Genomic DNA, 20,599 nt, shown 5'->3' with positions numbered 1-20,599 from the left:
GGGTTTGGACATGCATCTGGCTGCTTCAGCACTAGCTGAAAGCCTTGTTCTGTCCAGTTACTTTCAGGTTCCCTTCAGCCTGGTGTTCCTCCTCACTGCCAGAAGTTACTGCCCTTCCTCCTCTCCTCAAATCTGGCAGATAAACAGTTTGTGCACCCCCCCTTTCAGTCAGGGTGACCCGGCTTGGCTGAGGTTGGCTCTTTTAACCGCTTAAGCTCACCTGGCTCTCAGTGCCTCACATAAACTCAAGCTTAATTGCATGAATAGCTGTGAGAAATGACCTGGAGCATGGTGTGGGAGCTCTCCTCGCCAGCTGGGGCCCTGCAGCCACGGAAGGAGCTGTGCTCCCATCCTCCCTGGAGCTTTCTGGTGTCCGTGTGCGCAGAAGGACTGCATGACTGCCCTTGAAATGTTCCTACCTGTTTGCTGGTCAAGTGGCCATAACAGGTTCTACACAGGAATTAAATACCACAGCCTTTGTGTGCAATGAGTTTGCCTGTTTATTTAAGGATGTAGGGTTCTGCAGAGTAAGATTTGCCTCTGTTTCAATAGATTTTTAAGTTTAACTTTCCTTAACACCAAAGGCAAAGTTGTCTCTTATAAGACTTTAATTGGATCTGTGATACAGCACATGTGTTTCTGAAATTCCTTTTCATCTTTCACTCTAGTGTAATTGAAAACTTTTTTCAGGCAGCATAAAGTGGCAAGATGGATTTCTGACATTAATTTTCTAGCTCCCTGTAGCTCAATTTGCTCTTCTAATAAGATTTTGGCACATTTTTGCACTGTAGTGCTGATTTTGGATTAGCTTCTGTATTTGTAGCTGTGCTGAATACATGAAATGTTGTCTGGGGTGGGAACGTAGTTTAGAACAAAATGGTTCCTGTCTTAGATTATTATTTGGCAAAATATGGTATAATTTAGACATGCTGTAGATTTTACTGCATTAGAGTTCTGAGAAGTGTTTATTCTGATTTACATTGGTAATATGCAATATGGTGGGCCTTGTGTAAAAAAATTACAGAAAAAAGAAAAATCTGTCCTTACGGTTTGAGAAGTAGTAGCATATCAGTGAACACGGCATAAAGAATCCCTTTGACTCACTGAAGTGTGGCTGTTGTTGCCTGTTCAAAGTAGTGTTCTAGGTGGCTGTTTTGTTCTCTGGATTTTGAAGTGAATTGTAGGCTCACTGCATTCTCCTCTGTTCAATCCAGCCAGTCAGTTGGAAAGAAAATTGAGCTGTTCTGACTGAAGCACAATTTTCCACAGAAGTTATTTGGGGTAGTTTTCCCCAAATGGCTTGTATTTTCACCATTGAAATGTCTTGCCTGCTTACATTTCTTCTCTTTTATCCCACTTTAAAATTGATGGTTCATGAGTTGATGCATCCACATGTTACAGAATCAGCTCCAAAGGACTTCATGCCACATGTCTTTGACTTTCCACTTGTTATGTTTCTTTTCTTTAAATAATCTGTTTTTGTATAATACTAGAAATAGTTTTCTGGCTTTTTCTTGTGCTACATCCTTGATTTGGTCTAGCTATTGCTTTAGTGGTTAAGTTATCTTTATCTACAACTGAAGTAGTTTTCACATTCCCTTTTTTCTGTTTCTTAATATCACAGATCAAGGTGTCAACATTTACAGGAAACCACCCATCTACAAACAGCACGGTAAATGACCTTTCCCTTTTTATTCAAAAATTGAAGTGTCAACTGAATTTAAAAGTGTGCAATTAGTGAAAAGCATTCAGTTTTTGCTTTGCAAGCACAAAAATTTAGTAGTCCAAGCTTGAAGCAGCTGTAATTGCATGTCCTGGAAAGTGATTATGTTTTAAAGCCTGTTGTTTTGTTTGGATTATATGGCTTAATCTTGCCATGTGGATATTAATGGCAAAATTGTTGTTGGCTGACATTTTGCTGTTTGCATTATGATACCTTCCAGCATTTCTCTTCTTTAAGCTTTTATTTTAAGAGTACAGGTACTGGTCATGTTAAAATGGATTAACAGTAGACTGATCTCTGACAGGGACTTCACCAAATACCTTATTTTAAACAGATACAGTACAATAATTTATTTCAGCAGCAAAGATGGAGATGTTATAATCAGACTGGAATTCCAAATGGGGTTTTAAATAAGACTCTTTAATTTAATGTGGTTTTAAATAAGAATCTTTAATTAGTGAAGATGTCATAGGTGACTTATCAGTGACAGGGCTAATTTGACTCTCAGCCATGTGATGCAGCTCATGTAGTTTGCTGTACTTGTTTTTCCAGGTGTTTGGATTCTGAGTTGGACAGCAGTGTTAGTGCTCTGAGCTTTTTGGTGTTGGTGTTGTCATAGCAAGTCTGAAATGGCAATGGTGGCAGAAGCCCACAGCCTTGCCTGTCTTTAGTCCCACAGGAGAAGGCTGCATCATAAAGGAGTGTGTTCACTCCTTTATTCCTCCTGCTGTGGACAGGCAGCTGTGCACAGGAGATGGTTTTTATTTACCTCAGTGAAAGACAGATGACTCCACTATTTGTAGACTGACTTTTCATCCCTTTGCAGATGTTTTATCCAGTGAAATGTATTTAGGGTTAAGTATCAAATCAGCAGCACTGCAGGGCTTCGATGAACAGTTGGCTGAGAGCCTTTGAGCTGGGGTGAGCAGGAAGCCCACAAGTCCATTCCGTAGTCAGGAGTGAGCACTGCAGATTGTGCTGCTCTGGTATCACATCAGGGTCTTCCCCTCTTTCTTTTTTTAAGTTTCAAACCATGAACTCATTTTGAAAAAAAAAAGTCTTAACATTTTTTCTGTTTATTTTTACGGTTTTAATGTATCTCCTCACCTCCCATTAACATGTGAATGTTTAACCACTGACATCACCAATTCTAATACGTAAGTACTGTTTGAAGTCATGCTTTTGTAAACTCTGACCAGCCTCCTCCATGCCTGCAGTTATGCTTAGAATTTTCCAATCATCAGCTGCTCAGAATTCCCAGTGATATCTAACACTGACATTGCTCGACTACCTGGAATGTGTTGGATGAGCAACACAGCACATCACTTTGTTAAAAAATGTCTTTCTGTTTAAAAAAGAGAGAGAAAAGGAAAGAAAATTCTGGAATCATTGCTACTGATACAATAGCCTCATATAAGCAAAAGTGATTTGAGCTAACATTTTCAGGCTCAGACGTAGTTAAGTTTGGGTTTAATATACACTGAATCCTATTAGATGATTCTTTTTATTTTTTAAGAAGAGAAAGCATAATGCACATCCTCACATGCTTTGACAAGGGTTTGGCTTAAAATGGAATTTAAGTGGAAGCCCTTCTACCAAGCTATTTTGTTGGTGAGGTTCATTGCTTTGCAAGTGCCTTGCCTTGTCAAATTGATCTTAATGGAGTTTAGTATTTATTGATAAGTTCATATCTGGTTTTACTACTACTGAATGCTCTAAGCAAGGGCATGCAGCACAAAAAAATCCCCTAGTTAAACATATTAGTTTCAGGTTTCTTTTTTTCTTTGTTTTGCTGCTTTTCACAGATAAAATAATTAGCATCAGTAGTGTTAGGATTTGTGCTGTTACTCTGATCTATTCGTTTGCTTCCCATAGAGGGAAAGCTTATTAGTACATAAATCTGAGCTCATCTTCATAAATAATCAGCTGTCCTTAGGAGATATTGGCAAATACTGTTAGGCTGCATTTTCTCACTCTTGCATAATCATTCTTACACTGTGAAACCCTAGTAAAATCCAAAGCTGATTTGGGGTTATCTTTGGAGTGGGGATGCGGGAGGAGAGGAAGCTTTGATTCCAATCTATTGGCAAGAAAAAGGCATTGCTTTGCTTCAAACTGCAGTTGGAAAAGCAAAACATGAAAATGTTTGCTTTTGAAAACTAACTTTTTGTAGAGTATAAAATTTTGCCAAAATGAGGCTGACTTTGTGCTGCTCCTGATCATGACATGGCTAAATTCCCTGATTGCCATCTAGATGCAGCTGCCTTGGCAGCACAGAGCAAGTCCTCCGAGGATATCATCAAGTCCTCCAAGTTCCCAGCAGCTCATGCACCAGCACCCAACGAGATACCAAAGATTGAGACTGACCACTGGCCAGGCCCTCCCTCCCTGGCTGCCGTAGGTATGGAAGCACAAACCCTTCATCTCTGCAGCTCCAAAGGTACTGCTGACCAGGGGACATGGACAGCACAGCTGGAAAAAGGTGTAGGAAAGGTGGTGTCCACCTGATGCTCACCACAAAGTGTAGTTCTCCTGGTGAGACCACTGAGTGTCTGAGTCTAAAACTGTTGAATTGCACTGAGTAGAAGAGGCTTTGCTAAAGGACTTTGGGATTGATCACACAGATATTAACCCATAAGCAAATTTTTTGAACTCTAATGCAGTAGCTTAAAAAGTGTGGTGTGTCACACAATCCTGACTTCTCTCAGCTATTCTATTTAATCTTTTAGTCTAAAGCTAATAGCAAAAATTCCACAGACAACATGATCGTTTCCAACCACATGACTAATTCCATGGCAAGAAGCAACAACTGAATTGAAACAATTAACAGACTAAATAATTCCTGATTTTCAGAGTTACAGTTTCTACAGACTTTGTATTTTTCTTTTGTGTTGTAGCACTACCTATATTTTATTTTCTTTTCTTTAATCCATGTGCATAATCAATTTAATTTTTTTTCTTTGTATTTTTTCCCTCTGTTGTGTTTTTATTGACCCCTGTAGCATAAAATAAGCAATCTAGCCTGGTTCATTCCTGAAGTTATGGCTGAAGCACTGAGGCGTTGCTTGATTCAGGTCTCTGTGAGGGAATGTATGGCTTTCATAAGAGTAGGATCTTCACAGAAGTTTTGGGAGAGGAGACACAGGGTGGGAGAGCTCAAGAGATCAACTGAAGGGGCTGTACATGCAGCAGCAGCTTTTTGAAAATGTCCTTTAGTTGGGATTGCAGCCTGACAAACATGTAAAGTCCCTGAGTCACAGGAATAACATCAACATACCTGAAGCTCCGTCATCTACATATTTGAAATGTCTACATACTTTAAACACTGTGAGTTTGTCTAGCACAGGGTTGGTAAATAACTGTATCAGAAAAAGCCCTCTGTAGAAAAAATAGAACTGCTGTCTAAATGCTTACAGCAATAGCACATTCTGTGTATTCATGGAATTGTCCTGGCATCCAGACTGGATTATTTCTTAAGAATATTCAAGAAAATAAAAACTATTCAATAAAAACTAAGGAACTAAAATGTAGAACACCTGTGCCTTTATTTATTTTAGCTTTATCCAATGGATCAAATTAGTTTACTTCATTTTAGGCTAAAACCAATGCCTTGTTTATTTCAAATACGACTGTTCATTTAGGAGATTAATGTAGCTTCATTTTCCATTTGAAATGTTAATTCAGATTTGCTTCTCTGAGTCTAGATAAAAGGGTGAATGTAAATCAGACTTTAGGTTTTCAGCTGTGATCAGCTGCTGGTGTTATTAAACCCTGTGTTTCCAGAACCAGCAACGTGAGCTCCTTTCTCTGTTAGGGTCAGTCATGACTTTTGTATCCAGGACCATTGCTTGGTTTGGAACTTGTGTGTAGTTTATGTTCTTCTTCAGTTTATAGCAAGCCTGATAACCATAGGGCAGGCTACCCAAGTGAGTTTTATTAAGAAGGAATTTTTGAATAAGTCTTTTGGCTTTGCAAGGAAATACTGCTTTGTTTATTCAGCAAATCAAACTGACCAGTTCTGTGAGCTAGCATTGAAATATTCAAGCTGCAGTTGAACTGATGCACAAAGCTCTCTCTGTGCTGTGGTTTTGTGGAAGCAGGAGCTGACATGAGACGCAGATCAAGTGGAAGGGAGGAAGATGATGAGGAGCTGCAGAGACGCCGGCAGCTGCAGGAGGAGCAGCTCATGAAGGTGGTTATAAGCTTGTCCTCGTGCTGTTTCTGAGCACCATCCAAAAAGTGCCCCTTTGCTTTCTGTAAGCAAATCCACTGTCTTGGTCAGCTTTATTTTATTGATATGGTTTTTTTTAATTGCCATTTGTAGCTCAACTCTGGTCTGGGACAGTTAATATTGAAGGAAGAGATGGAAAAGGAGAGTCGCGGTAGGTCAGCCCTTTCTGCCAGTCGTTACGATTCTCCAGGTAATTCATGGAGGCAATAAAGCTAATCGTGAACAACGGGTAGTAAACACCACAGAGTGCACACACCCACTAGAATACACATATCAAGTAGTGTCCCAGAAGAGAGACAGCTGGGAAAGCTGCTTGATATGTGTTTATGTGGTGATCTGCCCTGAAAGAGTGGCCTGATTCATCACCTGGTTTTGTAAGGGGAGGAATGTCATGGTTGTTTTTTTAATTAGAAGAAACAGGAGGCTGAGGATTTTCAGGCAATTTTGAGGAGATACAGATATGAAGTGGGGTGAAGTGTTCAGTGACTCTGACATCACACACAAGCTTATAGGCTGGGTTATTAAATTACAGCAACACATTTTGCTTACACTGGTGGTTCCTGTCGCTGCTTAGTCTCTTCTCCCAGGGAAAGATACTCACCATTATTGACCAGTGGGGCTGCATATTCCAAACACAGCCAGTGTTTTGACCTGGGCTGACATTTTAATTGGGTGTATTTTGCTCCAAAACAAAAGCACAAAAGCTAACTTAGATTAGTGACTTAGATTCTTTGCCTCATTGCACTTCTTTGTGTATGGCTGTAGCCTTCTCACATCTCCAGAGAAGGGTTTGGGGGTTTTATTTTACTGTCTTCATTCACCAGCCATTGTAACATGAAAGCTGTACTTTGAGCCAAGAGGAGACAAGATGAGTCTCTGGAGTCATCCACTGGAGCAGTTGCCAAGCAAACTAAGATTTCCTTATGTTCCCTGTTTTATAAATGTGTTGCCTTGATGGCCTTGGAGAGGATTCCTATGGCTCTCACTCACTGTCTTAAATTTTTATGGGGCCAGAGTCTATCTGCTCAACTCAAAGCTTATGATGTTTTTATTAACCTTAGCAAAGGTTGGAGAACTCCTTTATCTGAGATGTGTCCATCCCTCTTTGCAGGGATAACCAGTGCCATCATCACTTCCCTTTTGGAAGCAGGGGTGATGCCAAAGGAGATGCCATGGATGATCCATGAGCATTGTTTTCAGTCAAGGGGAGACCACCTTGTTTTTGAGCCTGGGAAAATCAGTGTCCCTTATTAATGGCCTGCCACCATGGCATGAAAAAGCTGTTTGTAACTTACAGAATGTGTGGAAGTTTGTGCTGAGTTTGGGACTCAGTTTCTTAAAATCATTGTGTTTCCCTTGTGTGTATGCTTGGCTCTTTTAACTGTGTATTTTGTAACAGGTGATTCCTCAAGTGCTCTAGTTTTTTAGTTTCCATGGGATTTTTCCAGTAAAATATTTTCCCTTCCTCATTCAACAGCACATGCTTCAGCCTCCAAAACCTCTTCTCTCCCTGGGTATGGAAAAAATGGACTTCACAGGGTAAGAAGATACTGATTTGGAGAAGTGAAAGGTGGCTTTAATTATCCATGGTATTTATTTCCATATCAATTGTATTGGATTTCCAGTTTGATAAATGTTTCTTATAAAACCACCTGTAGTCAGACCAAACCTATTTTCCCCTCCCGCAAACTACTTTGTTAAAAAGGCAAGAAAGCAAAGGAAGAAATGTTGTAAAATTGAGGGGGAAATAAAAAAATTAAAGCAATTTATTTCTCCCCATGTACCAACCTGCTTGTAAAGACTTGAAGTGTGAATTTATGTTCTGTGCCTCTTTTCCTGTTATAGCCGGTCTCTACAGATTTTGGTCAGTACAACAGTTATGGGGATGTGAGTGGTGCTGTTAGAGGTAAGGATGAGGAGCCTTTTACAGTCTGTTAGTAATAAATATAAAAATGTGATGATGTTCGATCATTTATGCTGTTTTATATTAAGGCTGTGGATATGATTATTTTGTATTTGCTCAGTACTTTTTAATTTTCTTTGGCAAACTCAGTTAACTCAAAGCACTTCAAATGCCTGTTAAAAATGTTTGGTTTATTTTGCTAAATCTGCTCTGTGGAATTGATCCTCGTTCATACTTTAGCATTGGGTCAAATGGAAAGCAAATAACGTGTGCATTATCAGGAATATTAACTGAGTTCTGTGAGTTTTGTGTTTTCTTTCTCTGAAAATTACTATCCCTGTGCAGTCTGGAGCAATGTGCCACAGTGGAGAAAGGGAGATAATGCCCTCTAATCCCCATTGCTGCTCATGATCTTCATTATGACTTTGAGCTGGATGTGGTACCAGTCAGTGCCAAATAAAAATTGACAATATTATTTATGAAAGTTACAAAATTTGGAGATTGGAGAGAGAGCTGCAATACTTGGAGTGTTTGACTCTACAAACTAAGTACAAAATTAGAAATGTTGCTGGCTTTAGAGAATCAGGTGGGATTTTGGAAAAATCAGATTTAACAGAAAACAGAGAAGGATTCTCTGGTAGATTGTGACTGATTCCTGTCCTTCCACACTCTGAAGTTGATGAGATTTCTCTTTTGCTTTTCAGATTTCCAGGTAGAGTACGGGTTCTCATCAATCAACTGACAGCAGAACCTAAAGCAGCTACTTGTTCAACTCTGAATTTCTGCTACAGGGAAGGGTTTCTTAAGACAATAGCTTTGATTTTCCTGCATGTTTAAGCATAATCAGCAGTGTAGATCCTTATCAACAAAAAACAGGCACAGCCTCGCATTTCTCCTCGTTACCTCCCCAGAGCTGAGCTGAGACAGCTCAGACCTGTTTTGTGACTTGCTCTGTAAATTGCACTGTCTGTTCCTGAATGAGTTATCTGTAATAGCCTTCTCTGGACACGTGAGGGTGGATTTATTTCCAGCCTCTCTAGTACTGACCCCAGAGACACATAGAAAATCTCTTCTGGAGGGAATTTTCTCTTATACCAGGAGCTTTGAACTCCTTAATTTTACCCTGGAATTTGTTCTCCAGACAAGATGGCTGGTCAGTAGTTTTCTGCAGTGCTGCCACCCCAGATGAGCCAGAAAGAAGTGTGCTTTTAAATATAAACCTTTTTACTTCAATTACTGCCTGCAGGGTTTTGTTCAGAATGGTTTGAGTCTGCCTGGCTCCTCAGCACAATTACAATATGAAATGGCAATTTAAGAAATTGTTTAATTACTTGGATAATTTTGTTAACGGCATATCAAAATCATGATGATTGGAAAGAGAATGAAGTTATGGGAGGGGAGCAGAGCTGTCCATGTATTGTGCTCCAAATGTTATTTCCTTAGGTTTAGTACCTGTGTCAAAACAGCACCTTTTTACCCTTATCCCTGTTTGTGTTTATAGTAAAAATTACCCATTGTAGAGACAAAGAAAAAAAAAAATCCCTCAGCTGATACAGTAAATTACAAGAAGGAAAGCCCAGAGGTGTAAGAGTGCTTTCTGTGCCGTTGGGTGGGATCTGAATTAATGCTAGGGAAGAACTAGAGAAGAATTCCACCTAGTCATTGGGGTGGGAGAGGGACCACCACTCTCCTGGGGGGCCCAGGTCCCCTGGAAAGTGGTGCTGCTCAGCTCAGGGGGGGCTGTCACCAGCCTGAGCAGGGACAGGAGCTGTGGTGGCTGAGGGACAGAAGGATCTGCCTGCTCAGAGGAGTAGTGAGCAGTAGCCATGGCGATGATTGAAATAGTAAGACCGAGAATTAAGACTTGAAGGAAGTCTCAGGGCAAATTCACCTTTGTCTTCACCACGACTTGAGTGCCTTTACCCTCTGTGTGTGTAACCTTTGTGTCTGATGTGTGCCTGTATCCGATGCAGTCCCTCCCGGATGGTCATGTCCCTGGAATGAGAATGGACAGAGGAGTGTCTATGCCTAACATGTTGGAGCCAAAGGCAAGTGCAGATGTTATTCACTTTCCTTCAAGACTTTGAAGGTGTTACTGTGAAATGCAGATAAAATATGGGAAATGTCTTAGTTCCCTTGTTTTCTTTTACCTCACCTCAGCCCCTGCTCCTTATGTGCCAAACCTGTCCCTTTGTCCTGGACTGTTCTGCAGGTGTTGGTGCTCAGGCAGGCTGAGGCAGCCCAGGTGTGATCCCTGGGTTAGGGAAGCTTTTCTAGGGACAAAGTGACAGATGTGGAAGGTGCTCCATAGCTGGTTCTCTGCCAGGCTTCACCAGCCAAAGCACCAGGCCAAACTCCCTGGGAAGGTCTCAGATCTGTCCAGTTTGGAAAGGGCTGCAGAATATTGTGGCTCACAACACATTGCTGAGGCTGTTAAATTCCAAAGATGATGGGAAATCTTTGACTGGAAGTGAGATATCTACATGTCTGTCTGGATCTGTTCCTCAGCTCTCAGCACTGCTAACCTGAGACCTGTCCATAGTGTTGAATTCCCTGTATGAGAAACTCCTCAGGAGATTTATTGGAAAAAGAGACAATGTCAAGCTAACTGTAATTTAAGACAAAAATTAAAACGCTTTTACAGCTATGTCTAGAGATGCCTGAGTCAAAAATGAATATAATATATGGAGGGAATTCAACCAGGGCTGTGTTTTAAATATTACAACTTTATTGCTGGTGAACCTTCCATGAAATCATGATTTTGCCAAAGTTACAAGGATCAGAATTTCTGCAGTTAAGTGAGGAGCTCACTTTGCAAACCAGATTACTTCTTGTGCTTCCGAGTCACCTCCAGGCAAACTGTACTAGGCAATAACCTGGGCTTTATAAGCTGAGACCCCAGTGCACTGTGCAGTTACAAGTGGTTTTATACATTATATAAATGAGTCTGTGGGGACTCCTAAGAGACTGCTTTTTATTCCAAATAATTTCTCTTTCAGTGCAATAGAAATTCTTACAGTCACCACTGCTGTTGATGTACCCAGTGATTTGGGATGCTATTTTGGGTGGCAAATTCTGTCAGTATTATTAATGACAAAATTTAATTATTATTTTAATGGTTATTTTAATTTAAAAAATAACAGGAAATTTCCTGAGATAATAGATCACTTTCTGTTGGTATTTATAAAGGTGGTGCCAGACCCTCAGGATGTGTGAATTGGCGCTGTTTTTATTTGTGTCAGTTGTCCAACACTAACTTACACCTGCTAAAATAAAATAAAATAAACCAGTTCAGAGTCAGCATGACACATATGAAAAGTAAAGATTAATAATCCTAAGAATTACCAGATACTATCAAATGGTTCTCCAGAAAGGACAGAATTTGTGCATCTTGCCAGCCCAGACTGAGACATGCCTTGTTGTGAATATTTAAACATAAAATGTACTTATGACCATAGATCTTGACTTAAACTCTGCCTGTTTAAATATGAAAAGTTACATTTTAGTTTACTATAATGCTGTTTATAGTAGCCATTTCCAGTATCAAACATAAAAAATGTAATTCCAAGTATAGACCTAATTGTACAATTGTGACAATGTCAGAATCTCATAAGAATCATATCTCACAATTGGTATGTAAGCACACGTTATTTAAATTATTATTACTTAAAATAAAATCAAGTGGTGTGTTCATTGATGCCTGAATGTTATTTGTTATGTTTTGAAAAGTTCATTGGGATAATTGTTAACAATGGAATGAACTTAGATGCTGAGTACTGCACAAAGTTGATTAAGTCAAACTTCTTCAGATGTTGCAATAATGTAATTAAATAGCATTGAATAATAGCTCAGCTCTCTCCAGGAGATTTTTGGTGGTCTCACTCATATTCCCAGAGGGCAACTAAGACAAGACCCACAAATGACAGTAAAGGCTGAGTCAGTTGCCACTGAAGTTTCCAGAAAAAACTTCATTGACTTGAGTAGGGGTTGGATGAGGGGTCTGGGAATGCTGCTTTCCTAAAGTGACATGCAGTGGGAAGGGCTCTAGAGATGCTCTGGCAGACAGAACATGAGCTCTCCTAAGTAATTCCAGGCATGGAAGTGTCTATCCAAGGGGAAAAAAAAAAAAACTAGAACAGAGTTTTATTTGCTAGGGATTATTCCAGAAACTGATTTTCATATTTTCTGGAATCCTTTCCAAGCAGCACTGTTTCTGTTAGTTGTTTGAATTCTTTAACTATCCAGAAAGGCAAGGAAAATCATGTGATAAATTCTACTGAATGCAGTGGCCCCTACTAATTAATATTTTGCTTATTCAGAGATGCTGCTGGTTTTATGTACTTCCATGTTTTTAAAACCCACTCACTGTCAGTCCTTAGGGCTGTCCACACTCTGGCAGCCATTAGTTAGACCAGTGAGTGGCAAATGCAGTTACTTTAATAAATTTATACATTGATGGATGAGGAAATGCATTGCCTAGAAAGGATTCTGCCTGACCAAAGCCAGCTGATGTATTACATACAGCATAAAAATTGTGGGTTTACAACGTGAGGTAGTTCAGTGCTAAAGAAGTTCTGGATCTGTTCAGATCAGCTTGTTTTCCATACAACTTTAGGAAAAAAAGGATAAGAAAAAAAAATCCAAAAAACCACCAAACTGATATTTGCTTTGAAAAAGAAAACAAATATTTGTGTGTTTATGAAAATGACACACATTTTGTTCTGTCTGCGTTAGACTATAAATATAAATATTTCTTTTTCCCCCTTTTTATACGTTGTTAACAGATTTTTCCATATGAAATACTCATGGTGACCAACAGAGGGCGAAATAAAATACTAAAAGATGTAGACAGAACCAGGCTGGAGGTAAGAGAAGCAAGTTCCTAAATGCTCTTTCCTGCTAAAATTGTTTGTTTTTTGTGAAAGCTGAAACACTGAAATGTGGGTCCTGAGAAAAGTGGGAATATTTCTCAGCACTATCAGGGAAAGAGGGATCAGACATTGGGAGGAAGCAGCTGCATCTTCTCAAACAATCTCCCACATCTCTGTCTCCCTGCTCATAGACTGAGCTTCTCACAATCCCCTTCTGTTTTCAGGCCTTTCATTTTATGCTTGTGGATTTTCTAAAAGCCCAAAATGGCACAAGTTTCACAAGATCAAGACTGGAATGGAGCAATACTTTGTTCTTGGACCATCTCTTAGCTAAGAGTCAATGTCAGCCATCCTTGAGGACCAAAAGTCTAACTTTCTTTAACTCATCATGAGTCCTGTGACTTAGTTAGAAGACTGGCTGATATCCAAAAATACGAGGATCTAAATCTCTGCCAACAAACAAATGTAGTTTACAGCTTTGTGGATTAGGAAGACTTAAGCAGCCCAGGGGAATGCTGGGGATGCTTAAGTCCTTAATCTTCTGTGGAGATGAAAGGAAGGAGCCACAAAAATGTGGGTAGTTTGGGTAACAATTTGGGTTTATGCCCGTTTTCATTATTAGATGTGGTAACTAATCAGAATTCAGACGTGTGTTAGATCAGTGCCACAGGGAGACACTTTCCCCATCCAGTGCACTGTGAAGTGGCTGAATAAGAAGTAACCTGTGTACAGGACAGCACCAAAAAGGGTTTCATTAGCAGCAGAGAAGTGTGCTGAACAGTTAGCCTGGCCAGACATCTTCCTTCTCAGAGCTTGGAGCACATCAAGCTGCAGATGCTCTGCAGAGCACTCCTAAAAACCCAGTGTCTGTTGGGATTTCCAGGAGCAGAGGTGACTTGCTAAAGCCTGGGACAGGGCGTGCAGGAGTTGGTCCTGTTCTCTGGTCTGTCACTGCCTGTTGGATGGCTTCAGACCAATCATTTCTCTGTCTCTTGCTTATTCAGCAAGTGAAATGTTCCATGAGTGGCTCCTTGGGCACCCAAGTCCATGAGGACTTGAGTATGTGTATGGCCAAAGCATTCTTTTTTCCAGCAATGGCATAAAATCCCTAAGGTGCTCCAACCTCCTGTTGTGTCTCTTTGGCTTTGACTGACCATTACCTTTTCTCCTTTTTTTATTCCCTCCTTTTTTTTTCTTTTTTTTTTTTTTTTTTTTTTGAAGCGTCACTTAGCACCTGAAGTTTTTCAAGAAATATTTGGCATGACGATACAGGAGTTTGACAAGTTACCTCTCTGGAGACGCAACGACATGAAGAAAAAAGCAAAACTCTTTTAATCTCCCTTTAAACAAACCAACCACAAATGATGCATAGAATATTGTATCACACAGTCCAAACTGTTTGGAAGCAACTACTTATCCACCAAAAAAGGGAAAATCAACATAGTGGCGCCTCTGCAGTTGAACAAGATCAACAATTGCCCTCCTGGAATGCAGGGAGAAAATATCTGGGCTCAGAAACAGCGATGATAGTTTCCAGAGGTGTCAACCTGTTACCTGATATTGTACAAGATAGAAAACTGTTCTGTTCTTCTCCCTCAATGATATTCCCTTTACTTCTCTCCACAATATGATGGACTTTATTGCTAGAGCCAGGAAGTGCCCTTAGGATGCCTTGTAGACTAAAGTAGTTGTAACCACTCCAGGAACTGGAAGAGAATATATACATATATAAATATATATATATATATATGTATGTGTGTTTGCCTGTGTGCACACATGTATTTATATCTCTCCATCTATCTCTGTGTGTGTGTATGTGTGTATATATGTGTGTATATATGGAGAGGGACATAGGTGTGTAGTGAAGGAGCAGCCCCTTGTAACTTATCCACATGGTCACATCAAGTCTTTCACCCAACAGTTTCTTACTTGGCACTCTTTTGACACAATGTCTTCTTCATGTAACACAGCCTGTGGTGGTGGACACTCTGCTCACCTGCAGGACACCACTTGGATTTCTGGAAAATGGACTCCTTGTAAATATTTGCTAGGATATAAGAAGTGAATTGCTGTGTGTGTGCTGTCAGTCTTCCCTCTTCCACACTTTCTGCTTGAATTAATAAGGCTGGAGCTTAACCAGCCCTTTGAATAATTTAAGATCACTTCAGTAATGGGAATGATGGAGAAGAGTCAGTTTTCTTGTAATTTACTCCAGGAGGTGGGTGCATGGGGGTGGGAGTGGCAGAGTGAAGAAATGCTATTTTAAGTGTGCCCTGGTTTGCACCCAGAGATTTCAGGACGAACTCCCTGCTGGTAATTGCTAGTACAGCTCATCAGGCTGCAGTGGAGTTGTAGGATTTTACAACGGCAGGGAGAATGGTTCTCTGCAAGCTAACATGCAAATTCATCCCTCTTAGGGAGGAAATGTTTATGAATTTAAAGGTACCATCGAGGTGCCAAGCTCTGCCAATAGAGGCTTTTTGATTAAACTGCAATAGCTGTTGTCAATATGGCACAGTGCATGGGGCCAAGCACTCATTTTAGTTAATGTAGGTTTTCACTTGTGCTTGGAAAAGAGGGCACAGACTTTTTTTTTTCCTGTCTTGAAGCATCAAAGCTCCAGCCTTGGTTATTTTTATTTCCCTTTGTGCCTGACTTGGTTTTTGAAGACAGAGTAATCATGCAAGACAGTTTCTGAGCTGCGTTGAACTCCTTATTGCTTTCAGTCTTTCTTCCAATATGCTGCAGCTTGAAAAACTGCCTGTATATACCTTAACTGCTTCTGGGCAAGTCCTATGCAGAGGAGGACGTGAGCACCAAAGTAATTGAATGGATGCAGGGTGGCTGCTTTTTCTCTTCCTTGGTGCTTAACTGCCAATGCATAACTGCACTAATGAGCCTGCCTCCTGACAGGAGAGGGTCACAGGTTCTGTGTCTGTCAAAGCATATCAAGGTTTCCTTTTTAATGCAGAAACTTCAGGCACTGGAGACATCAGAACCTTTGTATTTTCTTTTCTATGAGACATTGGTGTTAAAATCTGGAAGTCAGGAAGAGGAAACAGTCCCACGTAGTTCTGAGATTCAGTATCACTGTGTTGAGTTCTCTGTATCACCAAATGACATTTCACCATCAGCTGTGCAGGACAGCCCAAACCCTGCCTCTTCTTTGCTGGTTTAGGAGGTCCTGTTGTGACAGAGCACTGTGGTTCCTTTGATAAAGTCTGAGATGAAGATTCAGTAGGGGAGAGACAGAGACCAGAGCTCAGCACCTGCTCCATGTCCCTAAGGGAATGTGGGTCTGTGGGACGGGCTGGAGAACGTGCCACCAAGGGTCTGGCACCATCCCCAGGGAACAGAAGTCCCTGGGACACTGTGACACACACACTTGTGAGTGAGCTCTCTGGGTGGCCCCGAGGTTGCAGCAGGGATCAGGGTAACATATTTCATATTTCTGTAGTTTTTCAGAACACAGATCTGAAAGGTTTTTAGAGGAGCTCTGAGAAGTAAATGGGAGTGTCAGGGCCTCAAAATGCATTTTTGAGTGAGTGCTGAAAGCAAATCCATACAGTGAAAGAACAGCAGTGTTTTACACTCTCAGACTTTGTGAATGCTGCGGTCTCAGAAATTCAGTGTTTGGTCACCTGCAAGGTGTGGCTTAACTTTGAGACAAACATTTGAGTTTTAATGCATTTAAATTATTAAAATTCTCCACATTTTGTCATCCCACATCCTACAGACACTCAAACTATTAGGCATTACAGGTCTTTTAGTTCAAGTCACCTTGACCATACCCCTTTTAGACCTGAGGAGTTGCTCTGTCAAGGATGTGAGCTGCCAGTCTGCATTTTTCTGTCTCCATCTCTAGGTTACTACTGAACTTCTCACAGCACATATGAACACACTACCCAGTCATTTCAGAAATGACTAAGCCAGGTTGTTTTCTTACCTCTCCCTCCTATGCAAAAAAAAAAAAAAAAAAAAAAAAAAAAACCTCAGCCTCTTAGCCTGTGAAGAATGGCATGGTAATTTGGATCTGCCTCATCAACTGAGAATTTAAAACTGCAGCTTAAGCTTGGGAAGGAATGAAGAGAAGCCAGGGGAGATGTTGCAGAAACAGCTCATCTCTGACTGGATTTTTGGGCCACTGCTGGCTCCCATCTGACTGGTGTGGAGCAGTCAGTCAATTCTCAGCCCTCTACACTAGCCTTACTACTGCTTTACTCCTGACTGAGAACATGAAGGGTTTTCTGAGCTTCAGTTTCATGCCTACAGTTAATTCTCCACCACCTACATGCAGACACACCCAGGAGATCATCTGTCCACAAAACCCACGCTGCAGCCAGCCATGGGGAAGGGAGGATGTCTGCAGTGGGCTCTCAGTGATTGTCACTGCAGTATTTTCTCTTCTTTCATCTGGTCTTCCCACCTAATAAAAACAAAATGTAGCCCCAGGGAGAATTTTCTTTGTAAGCAATTAATCATTTTCCTGGTATCCATTGAGTAGCAGTTCTTAGTAATTCCCCTCTTTGATATTCCCTTGGGACATGTCAGGAGTTGGACTAGATGATTTTTAAAGGTCCCTTCCAACCCAAATCATTCTGTGATTCTATGAATATGCCTTAAGTACATGCTTGTGTTCTTCCATTTTCCTGCAAAGCATTTGAGCTTCTGATAAAGTCCCATCCCATCAATGCTGTCAACACAATGTCATTAGCAAGAGGACTAAAAACTGATTGCTTTTGTCTTCTTTTTTCTCCTTTTCTGCTTTAGGAGTGATGTAAGAGCAAGGCCCAGTCAAAGCATTGCAGAATAACCCCACGTGTGCACATGGGGTTAAGTACACATGGGATTATGCACAGATGCAGATCCTTGAGCACAGGTGCACTTGTGGCACACACCCTCCCCATTTGGAGCTCATTAAGTGTGGGTTGTGGTGTGCTGTGGATGTCCTGCAGTGTGCTGTGAAAGGTCAGGCTGGGAGGACTCAGTAGTCCCTCAATTATCCCTTTATGTGGGATAAGACATCTCTGTGGCTCCAGTAGTGCTTTTCCTTCTGTCAAGACAGGTGTCACCTCTCCTTACAAAAGTCCTCCAGTCCTAAGTCTGTGATGCCACTGAAGTGCTTGCTGCCCTTTTCCTGTTGCATTTGGGAATCCTTTCTCAGCCATGTAGTTCAGATATCCTGCTGCTCAAGAGAGCTCAGCAGCCTTTCTTAAAAGTGAGCTACACTGAAGTTAGACACGTTTTGAAGTGAATCCCTTTCCACAATCCCTGTGTCTCCTGGCAGGGTGGTATCAATGGATAGAGAAGGGTTAAGGTTTGGGAAGGAGAAGGGTTGGCATAATCTTGATTTCTCCAGGGCTTGCCAGGGTGATGCTTGGCAGGATTAGACGAAAGCACTGGCATGAGACTGTAGTACCTGTTTCAGACTGTGGGGAGTCAAGTTTGGAGTTCATAGCATGTGAGCACCCACACTGAAATTAATGGTATGGAGCTGTTAGAACAAGCAACAGGAACATTAGGTCTCAGAATGGTAAAAACATGAACATCCTCTAAACTCTTCAGGGAATGATTTATCTTGGCTCCTCCTGACTTAGCAGGAGATGTTGGCATATTTGGACATAGGCTTGTAGGACAGACAAATGAAAACCACCTTTTCTCTCACTCCATGATTCATTGCTTTCCTCTGGAATGTGTTTGTGAAGGAGGATGTCCACATCCTGAATGTTACCTACAGCAGTGAGGAACATCAGTCAGTGATAATGACAATGCAATAAAACACTTGCAGGAAACAAGAATTAAACTGACCTGTCCAAAATGCCACTCATCTTTCCATGCCAGAGGGATGCTTAGGGCTTGTCTCCACTGCCCCTTCCCCATTCAGTTCTCCCCTGGTCACAGTCTGCTTTGTGCCCTGTCAAACTTTGTGGCCCTGTCAACACACCCACTAGAGTCCAGCATAATCTTCAGGGTAGATGATTAGCAAGGGCTGGTCTTGACAATATGTGGTACATTTTTACCCCATTGCTGCAAAATGAAGAGCTGGAGAGAGCTCCTGAGCACTGTGACAGTAGCACAATGCACCTTTTTCCCTTAGTGTAGAACACTCCTGTCACTGTGGGCTGCAGCATTGCTCTGGCTGGTGAGTTTTGCCTTGTGATTTCTCCCACACACCTTTTTTGTGCTTAATAAGATAAGAACAACAACAAAAAAATCCATCACAATGCAAAGATACTGAGTTTTCAGTCAGACAACTCTGCTGGCAGGAGCTGCGTGATGCCCACATTTGGCAGAAGTGTTATTAATTTTAATGTGCAGTGCAGGAAGTGGGAATGTAATTGGCCATTAATGTTGTTTGCCTGTATGCAAAATAAATTATTTGTTGCCCAAAGGGCTTCTAACAGGGAAATAGATTTCTGCTAATGAGTTGCTCAGAAACGCTCGTCTTTGTGAAGAGATAATACTTCCATGTGCACTGTGGTCCTTCTTTTGAGGTAAAAAAGAGATGACTGAAGGGGAACAGTGACCTGTTGTGTCAGGATCACCACAGGCAGTACAGGTGTTGCTCCCAGGACTCACAGAGCCGAGGCCCACAGGACCCTGCCCCTGGGCATTGGGAAATGCAGCTGTGGGAACCCCGGTGGTGCCTTACCAGGCTGAGTCTCCAGCTCCCTTAGGATGCTTTGACAGGTCCCACTGGACACTTGCCTGGGCTGTTGTCACTGAACACCTTCAGAATGCACTTCCCCCCAGATGCAAACCCTCTGGCAGCAGTGGAGCCTCCTCTCCCTGGCACTGCAGCCCTGGGGCCAGGGGAGCCTCTGGCTGCTGGGTGTGCCCAGCCAGGAGCTCGGTGTCACCCCCAGAGCAGCCCTGTCCAAGCAGTGAGGCTTGGTCATTGTGGACAACTCTTCCTGTAAGGGGGCCTTACTGGGAACTTTTTTTAAGCTTTGGAAACTGAAACTAATTTTTTAAAGGTGTACTTTCCTTTAAATCAGTAGATTTTGGCAATAGGATTTTTTATTATTTTATTTTTCTTTTCTCCTCCCTCCACGTGTTACAAACCAGCGTTTTGGGGAGGTGTCCCTGTGTTTTCCATTCATCTGTCTCTTTTTCTGAGTCTCTGTAAAAGTGAATCAATGTCTTGTCTGTACAGTAAGTCTGCTTGTATGCATAATGAGAAGTTGAGCTGGGTTGCTGTTCTGTACAATTAGTGTTTCCACTGTCATACTGCAAACAGCACATATTGCACTCCTGTGCCACTGTAATCTGCATCACTGTTGTACTCAAGTCAATGAATAAAGTTTGGAGCTTTATTCTTAATTTCTGGATTTATGTTGCCTCATTTATTTTGGTTTTTCTTTTTCATTTTGCAGAGTTATAAGAAAGTTCTCCTACAAAAATAGGATGTGCTCTTGAGAGCTCTCAGAGAGGTGAGATACGAATGATAAGAGCAAGACAGCTGACAGCAACAGATTTGAAAATTGTCACAAGGCTTCTTGTAGCTAAGCCACTAGAAATAGATAGAAAATAGATTGATGTAAACCACATAGAAGTGTTAATTTTGTTGGCAATTGAGGTTTAAAATGACCTGAGATACCAGCAAGGTGAAAAAGACCATGCCATGCAGTTGTGTCCGCTTCAAAGGCTAAATTGTTGCCTTTCAGCTAAAATGTTAGTCCCCATCTTGAAAATGTTTTATAATTTAAGTTAGGTGTTGGCTTAATCATCTGGAGTTTAAACCTGCCCTGGTGTGGGTGTGGAAGGTGGGGGATGATGCCCCCCAAGGAAATGGGGTGTTTATCACACCCATAATGTGCTGAGCTCCGAGGGTCCAGCAGAGCATGGTGGCAGCAGAATCAAGCACCCAG

The 20,599-nt window shown here is 41.3% G+C and overlaps 1 protein-coding gene across 16 annotated transcripts in view; it reads left to right on the top strand.

The window, feature by feature from the left end:
• ABLIM1 (actin binding LIM protein 1) overlaps positions 1-20,051 on the top strand; it is a 191,157-nt gene extending 171,106 nt beyond the window's left edge. For 7 of the 16 annotated variants that reach the window (XM_041415801.1, XM_041415809.1, XM_041415804.1 and 4 more), the window contains 10 exons: positions 1,625-1,672; positions 3,978-4,124; positions 5,824-5,915; positions 6,048-6,144; positions 7,432-7,493; positions 7,800-7,860; positions 8,562-8,569; positions 9,831-9,905; positions 12,642-12,722; positions 13,950-20,051. In XM_041415801.1, the coding sequence (XP_041271735.1) occupies positions 1,625-1,672; positions 3,978-4,124; positions 5,824-5,915; positions 6,048-6,144; positions 7,432-7,493; positions 7,800-7,860; positions 8,562-8,569; positions 9,831-9,905; positions 12,642-12,722; positions 13,950-14,063 (785 nt within the window). In that variant the 3' untranslated portion in view covers positions 14,064-20,051. The remainder of the gene's footprint in view (positions 1-1,624; positions 1,673-3,977; positions 4,125-5,823; positions 5,916-6,047; positions 6,145-7,431; positions 7,494-7,799; positions 7,861-8,561; positions 8,570-9,830; positions 9,906-12,641; positions 12,723-13,949) is intronic. The other 9 variants (XM_041415810.1, XM_041415805.1, XM_041415807.1 and 6 more) reach the window with 3 other exon arrangements.
• The last annotated feature ends 548 nt before the right edge of the window (positions 20,052-20,599 follow it).

The sequence above is a fragment of the Onychostruthus taczanowskii genome, unplaced genomic scaffold (assembly GCF_017590055.1).
Source record: "Onychostruthus taczanowskii isolate IOZ18803 unplaced genomic scaffold, ASM1759005v1 scaffold5, whole genome shotgun sequence".
Classification (NCBI taxonomy): Eukaryota; Metazoa; Chordata; class Aves; order Passeriformes; family Passeridae; genus Onychostruthus; species Onychostruthus taczanowskii.
Note: the sequence above shows the minus strand (reverse complement) of the source record. Positions and strands in the feature narration are given on the sequence as shown.